The sequence below is a fragment of the Struthio camelus genome, chromosome 6, assembly GCF_040807025.1.
Source record: "Struthio camelus isolate bStrCam1 chromosome 6, bStrCam1.hap1, whole genome shotgun sequence".
NCBI classification, from domain to species: domain Eukaryota; kingdom Metazoa; phylum Chordata; class Aves; order Struthioniformes; family Struthionidae; genus Struthio; species Struthio camelus.
Genome location: NC_090947.1, coordinates 12,429,607 through 12,452,094, shown reverse-complemented (window position 1 = coordinate 12,452,094; position 22,488 = coordinate 12,429,607). Strand labels below are relative to the sequence as shown.

General features: G+C 35.4%; 1 protein-coding gene across 2 annotated transcripts in view; it reads right to left on the bottom strand.

Moving 5' to 3' along the window:
- The window catches only part of DNAH7 (dynein axonemal heavy chain 7), a 121,640-nt gene that overhangs the window by 28,461 nt on the left and 70,691 nt on the right, over nucleotides 1-22,488 (bottom strand). For both annotated transcript variants that reach the window (XM_068948272.1, XM_068948273.1), the window contains 9 exons: nucleotides 21,169-22,041; nucleotides 20,062-20,291; nucleotides 18,716-19,046; nucleotides 14,534-14,880; nucleotides 13,088-13,268; nucleotides 11,527-11,712; nucleotides 9,247-9,410; nucleotides 4,009-4,163; nucleotides 2,887-3,077 (listed from right to left, as the gene is read on the bottom strand). In XM_068948272.1, the coding sequence (XP_068804373.1) occupies nucleotides 2,887-3,077; nucleotides 4,009-4,163; nucleotides 9,247-9,410; nucleotides 11,527-11,712; nucleotides 13,088-13,268; nucleotides 14,534-14,880; nucleotides 18,716-19,046; nucleotides 20,062-20,291; nucleotides 21,169-22,041 (2,658 nt within the window). The remainder of the gene's footprint in view (nucleotides 1-2,886; nucleotides 3,078-4,008; nucleotides 4,164-9,246; nucleotides 9,411-11,526; nucleotides 11,713-13,087; nucleotides 13,269-14,533; nucleotides 14,881-18,715; nucleotides 19,047-20,061; nucleotides 20,292-21,168; nucleotides 22,042-22,488) is intronic.

The window sequence follows — 22,488 nt, the reverse complement described above, 5'->3', positions numbered from 1 at the left end:
ATCTGTAGGCATCACATAGCCTTCACAGTGAGAACAGCAAAACATTTTATTAAAGAAAGATTCAACATAATGTACAGAATTTGTAAATAAATTTGGTATTGTTTGCTTTCCAGAATTGTTGCATCTACTGAAAATGGGATGCTGTCACAGTATTTTGGAATAATACAGATACAGATCAGGTAGAACACATTTTATGATTTTTTAGAAACTTTTCACCTATACAACTTTTGCTCTTCTCATAAAATAAGTGGTAATATACACGCTGAAGTAATACTTCAAGCCATTATTACATCTGCCACATAAATTTTGTCTTTTTAACAGCCTTGTTCACATGCAATTTATGTTGCATCATGTTCTCTTTTTTCATAAGAAAATAATAGCGACTGAAAAGAAGACTTCAATGTTTGAAGTAATTGCCATGCCATGCAATAATATGCATAACTGATCCAGAAAAAAGCCGCAAGGTCTAGCTGAGCAACCTGCAAAAATACACAGTATTTCACATTCATAAAGGAGGAAGACATTGCCCGCAGAAGGCTAGAAAGCAGTCTGATGAACGTAGTTCATAACTGGAAAAGTATTGGTTTTAACAAATTGACTAAGTAATAGTGACTAGAGATTTTGGGGGGGGGGGAAGGGGGGGCGTGTACAGATGACCAGTGACTTGCTTTTCAAATGAAATTCACCTTGAGCCTAGAACACAGAATATCTGCAAACTGAAATTGTCTTGATCTGCTTCTTCCACTATTAATATCTGAAAGTTGTCCAAGTGTTGTAGAATTTCTTAATGAGTTTTGCTTGGCTAAGTAGGAGGAGGAGTATTCTAACGTTGTTAGACTATACCACTGATAGTTATTTAATCATAGTTAGCCTCTTCTGAAAGAATTTTAGGAGCATAGGATTTTGCTGCAGAATAGCTCATCACACTGTTCTTCCACTCAGGGATTCTGAGAGGAACTCCATTTATATGTGAGACTAAGAATCAGTAAGATCTTCATAACCATCACGGCCTAATTCCTCCCCATCTTCTTTAGCAACTTTAGTCCCGGTAGTCTAACAGGAAATATAAAAGGGACCTAATGTTTCAAAACTATATAAGGGATTTTCAGGGGTTCTGTTTCTATTCCTCAAGGTACAAGGCTAGCTACAAATAGCTTCATTAGTTAACTTTCAATCAAAGCTGCCATGATCTGAAAAGTTGGCTGGTTCAGACATTTGAACCTCTGAGGTCTAAGTGCAAACTGCTGTTACAGTCTGTCTATGTTTTTCTTTAGTCCTTGATGGACAGAATGATTTTTTTTAATGGACGTGAGTAAGTCAACTTTCCCTCAGCAGTGAAGATTGTCCGATTTTTTATTGGTTTTATCCTCATGGTATTTCTGATGGAAATACCATTCTGATTCATGGTATTTCTAGAAACGGAGAAAAGCTACTCCAAATGGCTCATAACTGTAAACACATAATCTGTGTCTCTTCCTGGACTTCACTACGTAAGTCACATAGGAATACAATCTTTTCCTGTGAAATATGATAACCGTATCAACAATCATTCTGCCTGGACTCATTTCATTAGCTACCTCTTGAATAATCTTCAAGGCAATTCACCAAAGGTTGCTGCTATTGGCTTCAGACCATGATATTTAAATATTACTTTTCTGCCTACTGCTCCCAGTACCTGAGCTACCTTTGCTGAGCTAGCTCAGCAATATGTGGTGTAGCTAGCAGTACACCCAGTAAGGGCACAGAGCAACCAATCCTCATTAGAGCATTTAACAACTTATGTCTGACTGCATGGAACCCACCTAGAGAAGATGCATCTTTAGAAACTTCACATTCTGGGAAAAAAGACTGTACTGACTGTTGATTGGCAACTAGGAGATTTCAATTGTCTGTTAAATAAAAATCTTTTCTTAAGAAATAACTTTAATTTAGCTCTTAAATGTATATGTATTCTAAGAGTAAATCTTCTGGATATTCTCTGCTTTTCATATTTCATCTTTTTTTCTGAACATGCAGCTAGTTAACTTCTTTGATAAAGATCAATGTCTATCAATGGTGATATGAAGCGAATAGAAGATACTGAAGTAAATAAAAGTTATTACCTTTCAATAACTTTGTCCATTTTTCCTGCATCACTGCACCTTAACAGTTGAAACTAAACTTACTGCTCCATTTTGCTGAATATCATATTACTCTGATATTTGTATTTGCAGACAAATTTTAGATTTCAAGATTTCGCGTTTCAGCATAGGCTACTTTTAACTAAAGTGTAAATTTGCAATATTTTTCTATAAACAATCCTTTAAAAGCAATAATGAATAGAAAGTTAAATAGATCTCCTGTGCAAGGAGAATAAAACATCAGTTTTATTCTTTAAAGCAGGAAACACCTTTTATTGTTCCTAATATAGAAATATAAGAATGGTTATAGCTATCAGATATACAAATCTGGAAATCTGTATTCTGTCTGTAATAAATAAGGCACAATGTCAGGATTTGCTCAAATTCCTGTCCCTAACTATATCACAGGTGAAAATCTTGAATCTAAAAGCCTAATGCAGAGTTTGCATGTGAGGTAACTATTATATTATTACTTCTTTATAAATATTTTTATTCTTAAATTGACAGAATAGCATTAGGAGATACAGACTGGGAAGGGCATTAAAATTAAAAAATAAGTTTTAAATTTCACACAGGACGAATGAATGACAGCACTGCAAGGTGAAATATTTGACTTGAAAATGGCAGCACTTCTAGATGACACCAGTATCACAGCTGTGTCAAAAAGAGAACAACATTTGGCAGGGAAATGCCAGAAACGCCTCCCTGGCTAAGAGAAGGGATCATTTTAAAATTAGAGTTGCTCATTCATTTTCAGAATTCTCACCTTAACAGATGTTTCGGGAAGATAATGTGGATTTCTTAGCTTAGTTGTAACATAAAAGCGGAAGTCAGCAGCATACTCAACTGTGGAGTCTCCAAGGCGAATGCATATACTACCTGACTGCTTAAATGTCTGTTTGAGCAGAAGTGGCTCCAGGATGGGATCCAATTCTTCTCCAACATTCTCCAGCAGCACTTCAATATAACAATAAGATTCAGTATGATTTTCTTTGCATTTATATTGCTTAATCACAGTTACTTACAACATGTATGTATAATGTGTACTTACAGCGTGCAAACAATATAAATACTAATCTACAACTATCTAGAAATAAGGTTTATGTTTCTTATTTAGTCCTTTGAAAAAGGAATCAGAGAAATGTACCTTTAAATCCTTTTTCTAATATTATATACAGATGCAACCAAGCAACTAAAATGCTGCCAATATTAATATGGATTTAGAACAGCAGTTTTAAGCTACCATTTTTTTAAAAGGGACCTAACAGCAAATTAAATGCCATATGCCACAGAAATCCTCTCGAGTACCTAAGACTACTTTTATTTTCAACGTAAGCCTATGAGATTCTCAAAATTATGAGAGAAATAATGGAGGATAAACAATCCATTTATTTACTTGAAGTCCAGTTATCCATTGAAAAATAACTGCAATTGTAACTATATACTTCATTAGCTTATTTATATTTGTCAGTACTACAAGACTTGCCAGAAGACTACTGTACTGAATACAGGAATCATTACATAATCACAGCCTAGCAGTGTCGTAATTTATACACACCTTGAAAAGCCAAATAAAAATAACAGTACTTTTTAGAAATAACTGCAACATAAAAACAAAGAAATGGCAAAGAAATGGCACATCTCAAACAGCAATTAAAAGATACAAGTTAAATTGAAGATTAAAATTAGACTGTGCTATGAAGTATTTTATAACCTGGAGTGCAGACTTCAACTATACTCCTAATGTGACTGGAAAGAAAGAAAGAAATCCTCTGTTTTCCTCAATTATGAGAACATTTGACATCCACAGAAGCTCCATCATTTTTTAGTTAATTACGCCCTCTCCAGGTTCTTCTGTAATTTACGCTTCTGTTATTGAATAACTTACCAGGAGTGCCAAACTGAATGCAATGTTCCAGGGTTCTTACAAATTCAGGGTCACTGAGTTTGACTATATGCAGACTATTGGCTTTTTCCATATTCTTTATCCACTTATTTGCCTGACCCTGAGGATCTATCATCAGAGGCCATCTTCTTGCATTACTGTAGGGAAAAAAGGATTATAAACTTTCAAAACTGAAATGTAAGTTCGTTCTTCAAATGTATACTTTAAAGTAGCATTTAAAGTGATTTTTCCTTTTGCCATTAAAACAAAGACAAGTAAATACAATACCCTAGTAGACATATCCTGGGGTAAAACACTTGATGAATTTACCAGGGGATACATGAATCTTAAGGTTGTTTACAAAAAATGACATTCCTTTTTCAAAGAAAGTACTCAGAATAATACTTCTACTTCCTAGCAAGTTTAATCTCATTTAATTTTACAATTTCAAAATAAAAGATCATTCTTTAAATTTTGAAATTTTGAGCAGCTTTAATACAGTCATAATATACATAGCTTGCATTTTCTAGCAAATTAATGGAATTTTCTACTAAAGACAGATTTTACATTTTGTAGAAGGAAAATAGTTAAGCAGATTCAGAGGCATCTATCTTTTAATCCCTGCTTTTAAGCAGCAACAGACACACAGAACTTCTGAATTTTATTTTCATCAAACTTAACAACTCCTTCTCAGACTTTCTGTGGTATTTTCTCCCATATGTAGTTACATTATCAAGATATCTAAGACTAGTCACACATTTTAATGTATCAATTACAACATAATCATATAAAAAACAAACCTTCTAAGCAGGCAGATGTGAGAATTCTAAAATAAATTTAGTTTTGGATCAAGAGAACAATCAGATCCCAAGTGTTTGTTTAAGAGAGCAAATGTAATCTACTATTTGAAGAAAAACAATACTTTTTTTTTTTTCAGATGCAGCATAAAAAGTATTATTTCAGACTACTCCTATCTACTCCTACTACTCTTTATCTTATTGCAAGTCAGTTTATGCATGACAACACTGGTAAAATATTTACCATCAGTAAATTTAAACAAAATGAACACATCTCTCAAAAAAAATTCGCATTTTTTTATTTATACGTTCACAAATAAAACTTGCAGCGTAAACGTGTCTGCATCTCTATTCTTCTTTCACTTAGAAATACTAAGATCAAATGTTTTTGCAATTAAGGAAAAGACCATCTCATTTTTCACCAATTTTCAGATAGACTTTTCTTAGAAAGATGTTTCATGAAAAGTTTCCATAAATTGTCAGTAGAAAGTGATGAGCCTTGAATAAAAAGAAGACACATCGCCAGTACTTACAGTATAACTTAGAAAAGATAATACTTAAACAAACCAATTCCAATGCAATCTAGGTTCTTACAGACTTAATACTGGCAGGCAAAACTGTGTACCATAACGTACTATAAACGTGGATCTTCTTTCAAAAGAGTAATTTTAGAATACGTAAAGCACAGTTTAAGAAGAGACAGAAAAGTCCTTTATAATCTCTATTACAATCTCTACCCTACAAACCTATTACTAAAGTCTAATTGTAGTTGTACGGCCTATTTATACACATGTAAATATCATAATACACAATAATGTGCATGTAACTCCTAATCCAAAAGGTCCAGCCACCTGTGACCTAGGCCCAGTTCTGTCAAGCACAGCTGTATGACTCTGGATTCTCTTTACTGAAAAACAATCATCTTTTCTGAACTGTGAGAGAGACTAGGTAAGCTAAAAGTATGTAATATATAAAGAGTAAAAAACAAAAATGAAAGGGAAGTTGTTAAGTTGGGAATAGTAACTCAAGAGAAAAATATCAAACTGAACACAAAACAGACAGAATGAAAACTTATGGAACTCTTAAATAAAAAAGTAGACAGTGGTTTTGTTTGCAACTGATACAGCTACTCAGAAAGATCAAGAACAAGTCCTTTCCCAGATGCAATGGAGGCCAACATGTCCCCACCTCAGTACCAGCCTTCTGGCTAGCATGAACTCATCAAGTGCTCAGGATATAGCTATGAACATAATGATGTTCAGTTGCGAGCACACTGATGTTCAGCTTAGTAGTGTGGTAGTGCTACCTACCTACCACCTATGTATATTAATCAAGGAGTAATTCTTTTGTACTCTGAAACTATGTATAATCCTGTTTGCAGAATCTTTGCACAATAAAAGGTGCCCAGATAAATGCGATTCCTTAGAAGAAGCAGTACAAACAGAGATAGGGAACACAGGCACCCAAGGTCCTTTGGACTAATAACGGAGATTGTGAAAGCAAGATAGCAGAAGTTTAGGGGTTTACGTTTTGGAAGAGGTTCCTATAGGTTCCTATAGAGTCGTAACCTGTGATTATACATGGGATGCTACAGAGGTTTTTTCCGTATGAAGGATCACAACTTGGACTTGGGAATGACCACCCACCAGCTGAAGGAAGAATGGTTTTCTTCCCACATACAGAATGATTTAGGAGAATGGGTCATCTGAAAGGGACCCTCTCTATCCTATGCATGAGAGAAGGAAGCTTTCATGGTTAAAAGGCATTGAGAGATTCAGGAAATGCATCTGTAATTCAGGATAGCACTAGATCTAAGGCAGACATTGGGCTGTTGAAGTGTGGGCTTTGTGAAAGTTATAAATATTTTGACTGGTTTGATAACTACAGATGACTAACAACCTGGTGACAACGTAGCAGGTCTAGGAAAGCAAAGAGGATTTGAAATCTGAATGTTAGAGTTGAGGACAGTAAATTATTCCAATTGAAGTGGATAAAGTTGACCCTGAAAGAAAAAAGTTTAGGTGAGTATAGAGAACACTTCTGGCATCTGTGTAGTTACTAAAGCTGAGTATTATCCCCACCTCCATGTTTCCAAAGGTTAGTCCTATAAAATACAGTTTCAGTTGTTATGTATGAAAATCCACCATTCGCCCTCCTGTGAAAGAAAGAATAATACAGATGCCCTTTAGGCTAAGTTACTAATAGTTCATTCACCACTGCTATACAATATTAGACTCCTCAAGCAGTGAGAAGACTTTTCGTGTAAACAGTAGCAAAAATTAAAGATTTATGTTAGCAGGTTTCCGCAGTAACATACTTTAGAAAAGATACATACATAATAAAATACATAATAACAATGTATTGGCAAGTATACTGGACAGAAGAGAGATGTTCTTTGTTTACAGTCATAGCAAAACCAAGTCCAATCTCAAATCTGAGATAATTCACAAAACAGAAGATCACTCATTTACATTGCAGGATATGATCTAGAAGATACAATACCTATCCAGAAAAGGAGGAGCTGGTAATAATTACACCTACTTCCTAAAGGAGCATTAGTTTTGTCTGTATGTGGAATTCAGAGCTATCAGCTTGCTTGCAGAGGTAAGCATCTAATCCAGTCATTTCCCACTGCACTAAGGGATTCAACTAATCCCACAAACAACCCCGCACACAACGGAGTGCCTCATGGCCAGCCTCATGTAGAACAGTTTGATCACACCACAGCACCGAACACTTGAAGCATTACTGGCACAGCACCTGTCCCCCAGGTCTTTGTATCTACTTATCCATACTCTTCCCTAGCAAACTACACATGCTATACACAATATTTGTCTGTTTTGCATGTGAACAAGTGCTCATGAAGATCCTTATCATGGCTCTTACCACAGCATATTTGTGGAGCCCAATTCTTTTCCTGAAATCATATGATCCTTATTTGGGCCTGAGACATTTTAGCTTTAAGTTCTTTAAGGACTGGGCTGTGGAACAAGACGATGACTTTGTGCAGGACCATTCATATTGCCTATTAAAGGGGTCCCTCCACTAACTCAAATACCAAAGCTCTCTTGGCTTTTGTCTAGGAAGATGCCAGGCTGTTCTGCTCCAGAAGGGATCCTGGGAATAACCAGTCTGCATAAGGTACTGACAACTACGGGGACAGGACCTTGAAGAAAATAGACTCCAAGTTGTCATTAGAGATATACCTATTCACCCTTCATCCAATATCAAAAGCTGACATATGGATGTGGAAGACCCATATCTAAATCCCAAGCATGTCTGAAGTGATCTGAACGCACATCCTTCCAAAACTAGGAGAGTGCTGTAAGCCAGAGGTCATTGAAGGAAAGGCCTCTCTCACCCTTTCCTGTTGAAGCTGTTTAGCACTGCACAGAAAAAAAGGAAGAGAAGAGAGGAAGAAACCAGCGGACAGGGTTGTTAGGATCATCATCTGTAAGAAAGAGACCAGAATCTCAGTCCCTATAGTCAATAATCTTTTCAAATATTTTATACGAAGTTATTATCATCCTTCTTCTGGCCCACAAATTCCCTCTGTTTTTATACCTCCCTTACTGCCTTCTGTGAAAGATAAATATGGGCCTTTTTTTTTTTTTTTTTTTTTTGTATTGTGCTGCAGCACAAAGATGCAGCTCATCAGTGTACAAATCAATACTTTCAAAGCTGTCAGGGCTTTAAATGCTAAAGATGTGGTTGCAAACCTGGATGTTAAAACATTGTACCGGTTACCAAAATAAGCATCTGGGAAACTATTTATAAACAAGTGACCAAGACATTATCTATACTATCTCCAGTGGCACCTTAGAGAAAATATATGACCCTCATAGAAAGATTAGCAAAATAACCTTCAGTAGCTTTGCATGAACACCTCTTGGTAGTGACTCATTCCAGCATAATTCTTTAAAAATTACAGAGCTTTAGCTTTTCAAAGAAGGATTACTTCCATACGTACTGATTATACTACCAGAATAGTAGTCAAAATTCTATTCCCCCACTTCTTTCACTGCTCATGACTTTAAAACAGTGATAAAGCCAAACTGCAAAATGCAAAATTCATCACTTCATATTTATCCTATGAATAGCTTCCCTATTGTTACTCAATACAACCTAAAGACTTTACACATATATGATATATATATTTGCCTCAAGGTTAATTAATAAAGGTCAGAAAAAAGTGGTATCATTATAGCAATTCATAGGAGTAAAAAAGGAGTGAATTCACATATCTAAAAACTTCACACTCTAAAGTTAAAAGGAGTTATTATTTCTTAGAAATTGAAAAACAACCGTCCTTTCCCATTTTATAACTCTAGCTGTTAAACTGGCTATAAAGTAGACAACTCCGTCTATAAAAGTAATAACTGAAGAGCATGTTGTAAGAAGATATTCAACAAAAATTATTCATCGTGAAAAAATTTTTACTTACGAAGTAATGATGCCATTATCAATAGAAAACGTGTCAGAGGGTAATCCAGCAATATTCCAAGCTCTGATTTTCACCGGTTCCCCCAAGGTATTTGTTAAGGAAAAGTCATCAGAACAAGGAATGTCTTTTGTTTTACACAGTAATGCCCACTCTTTAGTTTGCATCTAGGTAAGAAGATGATAAATATTGACTAAAGTTCTGTCTGAACACAAAATTTCCAGAACTATCAAAAATCTATTTTTAAACTTCCTCCTATACCAATTGCTACATGTAAGTTCATTATATGTTCAGATGCAAATAAACTCCTGCTTATGTACAAAGAGTCTAAAAATGTCTCTAAACGTATCTTTGTATATGATCTCTACATATGATACCAGTTTATTTGTTCAGGGCGTTAGTATGAGTTTATAACCTTTTCATTAGTATTCTTCTATACCATGAGTGCAGAATACACATGCTAACAAAAAAAATAAAAAAAGATCATCATCATATTCAACTTTCAAGTCACACAAAACACCTGTCAGGACTTAGCCAAATATAACAGCTCAACAGTCTTAGGGTTGCTCTTCACTATTCTCTGTGTTTAGCTACTACTCCGGTAGTAGTTGTGTAAACTACTTCATCTATACATATGTGCAAGGTGCATAATACTAAAATGAAAACAAACACCTTTAAATATGTAATCCAAATAGCATATTCCACTAAGAAGAATCTTTAGAAAGAAGAAAAATGTATACAAATAGCCTGTTCCCATGAAAGGCTCAAGCTTCTATGAAAACTATGCATAAGGTAGAAGAAGTATGTTGTAGTATTTCTATTCTAAAAACTAGTTATAAAGGCTCCAACATCAAAAATCAGAAACGTAGCATTAAAGGAAACGGCCTTAGGGCTGAAGACATTCATAGACAGGATTCACCAATTTGCATAAAACAAGGTTAATAGCCCAAAGATAACTTTTCTTTTTTTCAAGGAAAAAGGAAAAAAAAAAGGAAAATAAATATTAGAGCATGAGAAATGAAGAAGTTCACAAAAGCAATTATGCCATCCAACAATTCCTAAAAGAAGTACCTAGCTAGTATGTGTTACCACAACCATGAGAATAAGAATTAGCATCCAGTAATCCACAGCTACAGTTAAACAGAGAAAGGAACTACGCAATCAGAGAGAATGAAAACCTTATACTAAACTTTTCAGATGAAACAAAATTGTAGACTGTTTTAATGAATCAGTATGCAAATGTCTCAGTCTCCTACAAATATTATCTGCATCTGCATCTATACTTGCCAGGAATACAGTTCAGCATTGTTTAATATGTTTCACCAAAAGAAGTACCCAGACACAATGCAGGAGTTAAACTGTAAGTTACACGTATGAAAGTGAACACTCTCAAAACTATGTAACTGGGAATCGCAACAGCTGCTGACGTAAGGGTAACGCTCACATTATAAAGCTTTAAAATATTAACATCAAAATATGGACATTATGAATAAAATATCAGTTTGAAAGAACAGTACAGAATCTCCTGAAGAAAAATGCACAAAGGAAGCACATTTAATAAAAAGCTGAAAGAAGGATTAAAATCAAATTTTATGTTCAAATAAGATACAGATTTTATCCGTCTTAATTTTCAGCAATTTATGACAAGCTGGATCTGTTTTACAAAAGAGATGGACATTCATTTATCCAGCCGAATTCAGTGGGAATATTTGCTGTTCGAAAAGCTTTAAAAGTGAAGCTGATTTTGACATCCCAAAATTGAGATATCTAAAATCAGTTGCCAATTTAAAATTCTTTTCTATACAGAATTTCCACTTATTTCACTGAGAGCTACAAGCACAAACCTGCTATGATATTGGGCTGCTGTATCTTTTGTCTCTTTTTATACAGAATTACTGCACTTTCAAAACTTGCTTAATTGTGCTGCTGCAGAAATAGACGCTAATTCCACTGTATTTGAACTTAAGGAGATTTTAGCCATTGAATAGAATCGGGTCAAGCAAAGCCATGAGGTATAAAGTTACTGGCAATTACTTCAGAGACAAGAAAAGCAACCAAAGGAGTCTCTGCTTTACATAATAATAAGTACTTTACAGTAATATGAAGGAAAAATTTCCCCCAGGATTCTTACAAACAAAACTCAAAATCCTAAAGTATAGTTTCAGTTACATTTGTGAATTCTGTTAAAACATAATTTTAAAAATATAAACTTTATAACAGACGAAAAACAAATAACATTTAGATCATTACAAAACATGGGGACAAAATTACTCTACATATTACTTGTCTATAGTTGGATGTAAAGGCTCCTAGGTAGGCTACAATTCCTGATGAAATAAGTATATCTCCAGTCAAATTGATGTACTGCCTTCCCAGCTCCAAAGCAGTCTCATTCCAGCGAGTTTTCTCACCCCCAAGGCCTCCAATCAATTGTTCTGCTCGCTGTAGTTTTTTGCTGCATAAGTCAACCTCAGGAAAAAAAAAATACTGCTGACTAAATCATGTGATCACTTTTAAGACATTTTACAAGGCATTCAAAGCATTCAAAAATTATTTGCCTGTGCTGCTGTTTTGTTACATAAATTCATCAAATAGAAAGAAAACATCTTTTGAATCCAGTGGAAATGTCTGAAGAAGGAAAACAATCTATGTGACAAAGTGTCTCAGTACAGCACAGTAAAGCCCATGAAATTTCAGAGTTATGTTTTGATCCAAACAAAGTAAAAAGATCAATATAAAACATGCAATTCATAATAGCTCAGTGCATGATATGGAAAACATTAATAGCCAAGGAAATGACCTACAGGTCATAAGGTAAAGACTAAAAACTCCTTAGAGAGGTCACTGTTTCATGAAAATAAGTACGTTTTTTCCTGCAAAAACATCCCTGTGAATACAGAGTCTCCATTTCTGTTGTTGTGGTAGTTTTTTTTTAAATTAAGTGGTCCTTCAAATATGTTCATATTTTGGGGGGGAGGGGGGAGGGAGGAGATTTAACAGCAATATAATCCAGCTCTGTTGGAATTCCGTACTATCTAGTAGACAGATTTCAGCCAAGGGATAGGAGAAAAACTATGCCAACTAAAACTATGCCAACTGTTGTTGCTTTTAGAGTCCTCTCTACTTCTTGGGATATACGGGGTAGAAAACCACAGCAGCTATATGTACAGCACAGTAGTGATAAACTGCTCATGTACTTCATTCCTCCTCCTGTCTTCTTCAAAATAGGATGCAGAAGGAACACACAAAGAGCTGAGTTTAACTACAGGCAGGAATTAAGGCCTCATTTTAAAGTCTACTCTTTTTGTAAAAAAACCCTCAAGAAATACTGCAAATCTTAAAAGAAAAGAGGCACTATCTTCTAAACGTTGCCTCTTTCTGTACACGTAACAGCTATTTAGCAGTCAGGAACAAAGTTTACCAAAAACATTCTCACAAGTGCATTGGCAACACCAAGGCCTCAGAAGGATTACATAAACTTTGAAAATCTTAAATATATTCACCTGCAAGTTAATGATGAATCAAAATGTTAGTCCACTCATTGAAAATCTATCACCTCACAACAAAGCAGATATAGATGGGAATACAAAAGAGTGGTATCACAAGGGGAAAAAAAATCATAGCATCTACTTTTTTATTACTTTAAAGCATTTATTCACTATGCTTCGCCCATTCATAACTTCAAGACCACTGCAGTGAAATAAAAAAGTTGCAATCCAAAAGCGGGACTTGTTCAACAACTGGCCATACTGAAAGTCAAAGTGAAAAACACCATTTGACAAAAAAGTAGATTTTAAATAACTTTTTCTGAAAATCAACAATACTAATCTTTTATACCATATACCTGATTTTCCAAGTCAGCCTTCTCCTGTTTCTTGGATTCCAGTGTCTGCTGGAGAAGAGCCAATTTGTCCTGAACCTCCTTCAGCGCTGCTTGTTTCCCTCTTAGACCGTCCATAGCGATCTTTAATTTTCCTTCAGCTTGATTCAACTTTAGCTTTTTGGGTGCAACATTTTTTGTCACTCTAAATAAACCCAAAGAATAAATTAAATATCTGAAAGATACACCCTCAGTGCAGAGTTACTATCAAAAAAGTTAACACAGGAAAGGTAAAGGGAAACTTCACCAACTCATAGATCATGCAACATTTTGTTCCATAATCTGATAATATCTGAAGACAAATGGTATTTATTTCATTACTTGTTTATATGCTGAGACTGACTTGCAGTTTCTGCAATATTTTCTGTAATAATAGGTAACGATTAAAAGTGAAAAGGGTTATTGCATAAGTTTGTGTCATTATGCTTCCAAACTGTGTCCCCCATTTGATCACTATTTAAAATTCATTATGGATTTGCACCTTTAAAAATACAAAAAAGTTATTAAATCATACTCATAGTAACTGTACACATGCAAACAGGCAACTCTGTATATTTATTAAATTAAAAATAGCTTCACACTCAGTGATCCATTTTCTAGTTTTGAGGATTTCAGTATCTTACACAGGTATTTTTTTGTGATCAGAAAATCTGAAGTAACATTTAATTGAAAACATTTTCCATTTATCTTTCTTAAAAAACAGGCAAGAAAACACGGTAGAATGTCCCTATACTCAACTAAAGCAGTATTTCACATGTATTAGCTTCATAATTAATGAACACTCCTCCACCCCTTACTGGTATAAGTTGCATACTCCTTTTTAAGTCCATCTTTTTTAGTTAAATTTCTCTCTGAAAATAGGTATTTTTAATGTTTAAAGTTGCTCTTAAATTCAAAACTCTACCAAGCATGCATTTACTAATATTTTTAGTCAACTAAGAAAATAACTCTCAAATTAAGGTATGTCCTCTTACCATGACTCAAATTTCAAAATGCAGGTTGATCTTAGGCACCCAGCACCCATTTGTGGTTAAATGTGTGTTCCAGACATTTAAAATTAGGAAACTTCATCAAAAATAAGCACAGTTTTTTCCACGAGTCAAATACCATGCATGACAAAAAATATCCTTGAGGTTTGATGTGATTGTCAGAAACTTCCAAAGACATTTCAGTAATGCCTCTGTCGCTTTTTTTGCTTATTGAACAGATTTTTGCTCCCATACCTTCTCAGAAAAATCCAGAACTGAAAATCAGGCTCTATACCTTAACATTAGCTATCCTATAGGAATCTTTATGACTGCACATATTTCAGACTAGTAAGAAGTACTTTTAAATCGCTTTTGTTATCACAATAAACCAATCTCTTTATTCAAATTTATTTTAACTTTTTTTTTTAAATACAACACTTACGTATCATAAAACTCCATGGCTATGACCCATTTGCACAGACCCTCTGCTGCCGTGGAAGCATTTCGAATCTTCTCTGGTACAAACTCAGGATTTGTAAGATATTGTTTTCTTATGATAGCCATGTAGGCTGGGGGAATGTTATCTTTGTCATATTCATGAAGAGACTGAAGAAACCTTATGTCACCCAGAAGTCTCTTAGCTGGACCCCAGAAATCCTCAATTTTTTTTCCAGAACCTGTTGGATCTGGAATTTTATCTGCCTTGATGCCTTTAAGGATGCATATAGCTTCCATTACAAGCTTGACACCAGCAGGAGGACTCTTCATGGACTTAACCACTGTAATATCCTTAAAAACAAAAAAAACAAAAATACCCTTAGAACACTGAGTATAGTTCCGGATTAACTTTTCTATTATAATAGAAAAAAAATCCTTCTTTTTATGTCAAGGTACTATTTTTCCAAGCACATTTACTATTCCCATTCTTGATATATTTAAGTACACTACCATCTCTGAATCAGAGCAAAAGCCCGCCTAGTCCATACATACCTCATTTTCTTTTTAAAATACTTATATTTCAATTTTTCCATTCTTTCTAGACCTTTCTTAAGGTGCTACGCATGTTAAACTAACATTGACATCTACACAAAAACCTTGAAGTCTAGTCAACAATCCGTTTAGAGAAGAAAAAAATTCTTATCTGTAATTTTTTAGTAGGACTTTTTCTGTTCCTTAATCAGTCGTGGGCATTGCACCTCAACTGTGAAATTTAGATGCTCCAGTGTTATACGCTGCCCCTTCAGTTCAAATTCTAACACAGTACTTCCAAGCTAACAGGATCACTTCAGCAGTGAATCAGTAGATTTAAGGTAATATAAGATAAAAACTGGTCTGAATAAAACTGTGCATTTAAGCCCCTCGGTAGAAAAATAAATCGATTAGTGTTCTGGTCTGTTACTAAACTCTCAAAGTGAGCTGAATGAGGGAAGAAGCAGCTGAAGAAAGAAAATTATTTGGTAAGAAATTTTTCTTCCTATTACACAGCTTCTCTCTTCATTCATTAGTAATAACAAGTACTGATAGTATAAGAAACAGGAGGAAATGAGTAAGCAAAGTTTTAACTGCTATTATAGAATAATAATATCAAAGAATGAAACAGCTGTAGACACATGTGCACAACTATATTAAGCAAGAGGTTTGTAAACTAAAGATTTATGTAAAATCATTCTTTCCAAAGAATACTTCTGCGTAGAAGCTAAAATATTCTAAAAGTCTTTCTCAGAGAATGCTCACACACTTTTTCTCCAATATATTTAAGGATTTCTAGATTCTCATGTTTATGTTGCCAGTTGGTGTTAGATTTTGACAGCTTGCCCATGGTTTCTTTGAGATCAAGGGCCTTGGCACTTTGGATGAAAAGAGGTGTCTTTTGAGTTCTAGGAATGTTCATTTATGCCTTAAAAATGCAGAGAAACAGTCTTGACTGGATAAAATAAAAAGTGAATCATTTCCATGGAGCTGTGAAACAATGCTGCTAGAGCTACAACCTTTTTTTAAAAATAACAACAGCAGCCCAGCAAAACGTTCAAGCAAGGGAAAGAGGGAGAGCAGGTTAATAAGACCAGTAAATTTCAATGAGGCAGTCAGAAAACTGACTGACCGTATCTCCAGGGAACGAGGTCTAAGAGAAAGAACAATCAAAGAAAATTAGCTGCTCCAGGAAGCAATTAACCCAATGTGGACAAGGGTTGTAAGCAGAGTAAGAGGCTATCATAAATGCTAAACACAAACTGAGCTGCAGTTAACAAGCAATATTGAATGTAACAAGAAAAATTCTGTAACTACAGTCATTATAAGAAAAAAACATGGGAAATGTTGGTTAAGTACTCAGCGGATAGGGAGAGACATCAGCAAATGACATACACAGAGTTAAAATGTTAGTGCTCTTTGCATCTGATGCCTCTAAAAGATGAGCTGTGAGTAGGTGACTAGTACAATTGATAATACTGTCAAAACCGAGCAAGGATTTGAACAAGTGTCTATCCCAGGTCCAGAACTATGCAGTATTTTCATTAATGATATGAAAGATGGAATACAGAATATGGTCATTAAATTCCCAACCAAGAGAAAGTTGGGAGTAAACACAAATATATTGGAGGAGAGGACAGGAATTCAACATGATCTTGACAAAGGGTAGAAATGCTCTGAAAAAAGAGGAAAAGTATACTGGCACTAGTACAAACAACAAAGAATGAAAGAAAAAACAAAGAAATGAAAAGCAATGATTATGTAATAGAGGTCTTCAGGAACTGATATGGTGTTAGCCTGTATCACAAATTACATGTGTCAACACTATTAAGAAATAGATAAACCTCAAATTAGAAATGAAATAATACTGCTCTACTCTTCACAGTATTTAGCTGTACCTCAGCTGAAATACTGCATTCAACTTTGGGCAATGCACCAGAAGTGAGTACATGGAGAAAGTCAGGAAAGAATAACCAGAAAAGCTGGTTTGATTTATGAGAAAAGATTAAAAGAATAGGGATTACTTAGCTTAAAGAGCAGAATACTGAAGGTGGTGAGACGGGTGATACCATCTTTAACTGCATAAAAGACAAAGAAGAAAAGAATTATCTGTTGTCCATGTCCACAGGGAGGAAGACAGGAAAAAAGGTTAAATTATAACGAGGAAGAATAATGGTAACCACAAGGAAAATCTCCCTAATGATAAAAGTGTAATCTGTTTCACTTCTTTGTGAAGTGGAGGACACAGAAATTGGAAGTTATTAAGAACATCAGACAAATGTCTGTCAGGAATACCACAGGTACAGCTGACCCTGCCTTGAGATAGTGATGCACTGGATAACTTCCTGAGGTCCTTTCCAGTTCTGTTTTAGTGACTTTATATGCATATTGCTACAAAACTTAGATGTCAACAACAAAATAACACCTGAAATTACACTTTTTCTAATCCTTGGTGAATTGTGGGCTACACTAGGCTCCCAAGTTCCTTTTGAGTGTAAAAACTTATTTCAGTAGTCCTGAATTATGCATAGTTCTGTTTTAACAGACAAGGCACTTTTCTGCATATTTCTATACACAAGTTTATGTGCACAATTCGCAGCCCGTGTCCTGTTCTACTTACCATTAACACTGGCCTGGGTGAATCACAATCAAGAGTCCTGTACTGGAACTGTAAGCTCTCCCACACACAGGGTTTTGGTGCTCATAATGCACTTCACTAGATTTTGAGGAAAAACTCTTTTTTTTTTTTTTTTTTTAAACCTCTTGGAAGTTCCTACTCCCGTTTTCTTTCTCTTGTATTATAACACTACCTTCTTAGCTAGGTTAGGCACTGACAGCAGCTGAAGCATTGCTTCAGTAGCTATCACAGTGTCTTTCTTGTCTCAACTAAGCAATTTCTTGTTATTCACAGGTATAATGCAATTGCCTTGAAGTGACGAAGAAACCATTCATGTCACAAATCATGCCAATGATCTGAATATGAGAGAACCTAAAATCTCTGATACCAAACAACCATACTCATAAATAACAAACCCCTTGTTTTCTATCCAAGAGGCTTTCCTTAATATATTTGCAAATCCTTCCTTTCAGTAGCAATAGGGGAAGCACACAGTCCACCTTCACTATTACAATATAGGAGACTTCCTTTCATCCCACCATAGGCAAATCATTGTCCAGGCATGGAAAATCTGCATTTCTATAAAACCAGAGGTGGTAGCCAACACTGTCATACTCTTATGAAGAATGGTCCCTTAAAGGGGGGAGGACTGCAGAATTTCAACCTCAATTTCTAGACTCTGAAAGACTGTATGTAAAAATATTAGTTAACAGCCTTGCAGTTTCTGAATAAGAAAGTAAAAAGCACACTTTTTCTAATTTCTCAATTGTTAATTCAAACCATTTTATAACTATGAATTTTGAAATGTCTAGAATAATAAATATTTGATCTTTTAGTCCATAAAATTTTAATTATGGCTTTTTCATTAGAAAATAAAGACAGAATAAGATTTTGCTTTTTAAAACTGAAAGACTTCAAGAAGTTACTAAATTTTAAGCCTTTGTATCAGCCTAATGAGAAATCTGGAAAGGCAGACGTTCCATGCTTTTGTTTGTCTGAATACCTCTCCAGTATGTAAATACGTATCCTTAGGCATACCTGCACAGTGAGAATGTCAAGGGCAGCCAGAGCACTTTCTAAACAAGGCAGGGCTTGTGCTAAGTCAGCATCACATTCGTCTTTGATGGCTTTTGCAGCCATAGCTTGTTCATTTGCCACTCTTTCATCAGCTTTAACAATTTTTTCCGTTTTGGCTACTTCCAAGGATTCTTTTTCAATAACCATCATCATGTCATCAACCTGCTTGCTAGCTTCCTGCAACTGAGGATGTAGGACTCCCAGCTCAGACTGCATCAAGGCTACTTGAGATGCAGCAGAGTCCAGTTTCTCCAAGCCAACTTCATATCGTCGTTTCATTTTCATCACCTCACTGAAAATAAAGAGCATTTAATCATAAAGATATTTGCTGCTACTGTCAATATTCAAACGTAGTGCAAAACTTGATTTATTTGCTCAACAATGCAAACACAGCAGGGATTACTTTACCCATAATGTTTAACCACTCTATCAAGAATCCTCACAGAGTGGGAAATAGATAAACAAGTGTCAGGAAGAGCTTGGTTGGCAGAAGCTACAAAAATCGAGATGACACAATATATTACAGACAAGAAAAGCAGAGGGAGGAGACAGGGATGAAGAGGATTAGTTAAGCTGAGGTTGGAATAAGATCTATATTATTGGAAAATCATTTTAGCAGAAGCATGTGAATAGCTCTCCTGACAGCCAACTGTGTATATCAAGAAATTCCAAAGGCATTGGGTCACTAGTTTCAAGATTTTCTTTCTTTACTTCTTGACTAATACACCCTACCACCTTTTGAGTTTATTGATGCACTCAATAATTCACACAGTCCATTGGTTAAATTGGTAAGCATTTGTCTTAACTGTCATGGCACCGTCCCATCAAAGGGCAGGAGAGGACTGAAGAAAAGGAACTTTCCCTCCCTTACCCTGAGAGTAGAAAAGACTCACACATGCATACAGAGGTCTTTTCCGCACAGGCACAGCTGTACCACACTAGGAAGCCAACAGCACCTAGCAACTCCGGAAGTTAGTACCACATAAGTAGTGTGCTACCACATAGCTGGAACCACACAGGTAGTAGGTGCATTAATTACTCTTGCAGCATAATAGATATAATCAAGATACAGCAACATGACTATGGATGTTAGAAGCGGTCTAATGCAAGAAGATTTTAAAAGTGCAAGTCAGATCTTCAGTCCAATAAGCAAGCATGTGTCTGAGGAATACATTTAATCTATCTATCATTCTGTCAGTTTAAATTAACTAAGAACATCTGAACATCTATTTTGTTCAGATTAGCTACAACAGATAGATGATAATATTTTTAGTTCCCCTAGAAAAGTCCACATTATAAATTCTCACGTGCGCTTCTTCTCCAGTAGAATTTTGAAAGTGGAGATCAGTTCCAAGTATGAGGTAGGTGTAACATAGTTGTGTCTTTGAAGCTCTGCATGGTATAAGTTAGATAAAACAATGGTAGATGTATGAAAGCTTTTACACATATCAATACAGCCGCTCCGAGTTTCCTCTGACATTTCAATATCTTCCAAGAAGCGAGAGGCAACAGCTTCTAATGCATCTTCTGGCCATGTCTAAAACAAATAAATACAGATAAATACTTCTCTCATAGTCAGTATTTCATATTTATAAACCTCCAAACACTTTACAAAAGAAGTATCTTTACCCTATTTCATAGATAAAGACACTGAGGCACAGAGAAGTGGCTTGATCCAAGATCCCCAGAGAAGACAATAACAGAACTGGAAAGGAACCCAGTTATCTGGCTATTCAGTTCAAGCCCACTGTTTTATTTCATCTAGTAGAAATACCGTTATTAAAAGGAAAATTTTGCATTCTCAATATGTCCATAAGGGTCTATAACTATCTCTTTGCTTTCCCTCCTCAAAGTAATGTTTACAGATACAGCAGTACATTTTAAAACTTCATGAACTTTGAGTTCCTCAAATTTTTTGTATGATTAAAGATGTAGAACATCTTTAATATTATGTGTAAGGTCTTTTGCATATAACATTAAGATGGAATTCAGCCTTATTGCAGAGTAGTTGGAAGAAAAGTCTGGTTTTCTGCATCCAAACATGTCCGGTTTTTTGATAGTACTTCACTTTCAAACTCTTTGGCAACCTATATTCTGATAGCCACGGCAACAGAAGATATCACTATGTACTTACTTCTGTTATGTCTACAGTACTGTGTTCAGTCAGTTATATTCTTTTACTAGAATCAGATAGTTATTTTCCTGGTGATTTTACATTCTGCCTGTACTGGCCTTCACTACAGTCAGGATGGTTCTAACAGGGTAAGTAAGTTAGACCACAACAGTAAGAAAATGCAAGATGATTTTCACTGCTAATTTGACCAAAGAGAATTACTTGGTACAAAAAGGGTTGAAGTCATGTTTCTAAAGCACTTCCATTAGAATAACAAGCACAATTAACTCTTTGTTTTTACCTGAAACCAGTCTAGTGTGCAGCAGTTGACAAGAGCTGGAAATTTTCGAAGACGATTACGGAAAGCATCTCCGATGGGACTCACTGCCAATACTACGTGAAGCTGATCTCGGCAACGATCAGTGAACATGTTAAAAAGAGCTAGAGGACTGCCATCAGTCTGTTTTGTCCTGTCTCGCTGGCGGTCTATTTGACGCATTCGTTCACAAATTTCTTGCTTCTCATCTACTGCAAAGAGGTTTGGCACTTCACCTGCATTTAGTAAGTTGTTAATGTCTTCTAAGAATGACTCCTTTTTTATCTGTGTATCTGTGAACAAGAAGACTCCCTGCATTTCTCCTTCAGTAGATTTTTTTAGTATGAGTTTTAAGTCTTCATGCCACTCATTGGTACCATAGCTTTTACTTATTTCAACCTGGAAAAGTGTGTAATCAGCCATATGGGCTGCTAATCGAGTAAGAGATTGTCGACCACTACCTCCAACACCAACAAGGAGTGCATGGCTTCGAGGCTGTTTCAGAATACGTGAAATTCTACAGATATGTTCTATAGCAAATCGGAACAAGACAAGCTGCATTGGTTTTTTGCTCATGTTATTAAACTCTTCAAGGTGGCTTTCTACAATCAATCGCAATTGATCCACATTATTAATCTCCCTATAGTTAGTGTCATCTCTCTTAGGGTCATGAAAATCACAAAACATTAGGCTACGTAAATCATCTTCTTCCACTCTTCCATCATTATTGAAGTCCAGATTCTGGAAAAGTTCATGGAAGTCTTCATGTAAGTCATTTTTCACTACTTCTTGGATAAATCCAACAAGCCAGGCCCGATCAGGACCATCCACCAAACGATCATAATACACTCTAAGAACCTGTATAATGAAAATGTAATCCTTTCAATAGTTGCTTCTGCTCTTTAATTTACACCTAGTTTAATTAAGATCACAGAAATATAAATCTGAAAAAGGTTTCAACGTATAAATTATCTTAAACTTCACTACATTGAAAAAAAACAAAATAATTGTTTGGAACCAATTTGAACAATTTTTGATGCCAGTAATATTATTTCTGAGTTGAAGTGAAAATCCACACAGAAATACACACATGCATGTGTGTGTGCACGCATGCACACACACATAGGCACACATTTTATATATTTATAAACACTCTGCATAAATGTATAAGAGACTGCTGCAAAGAGGAAAGGAATATTTTGTTCTTTCTGCCATGACCAGATAAGACCAGTTAGGAATTTATATTTCAGGAAAGACCGAAGTTGGATATTAGACAATCTGTTGTATGAAAAAGAGAAGAACAGG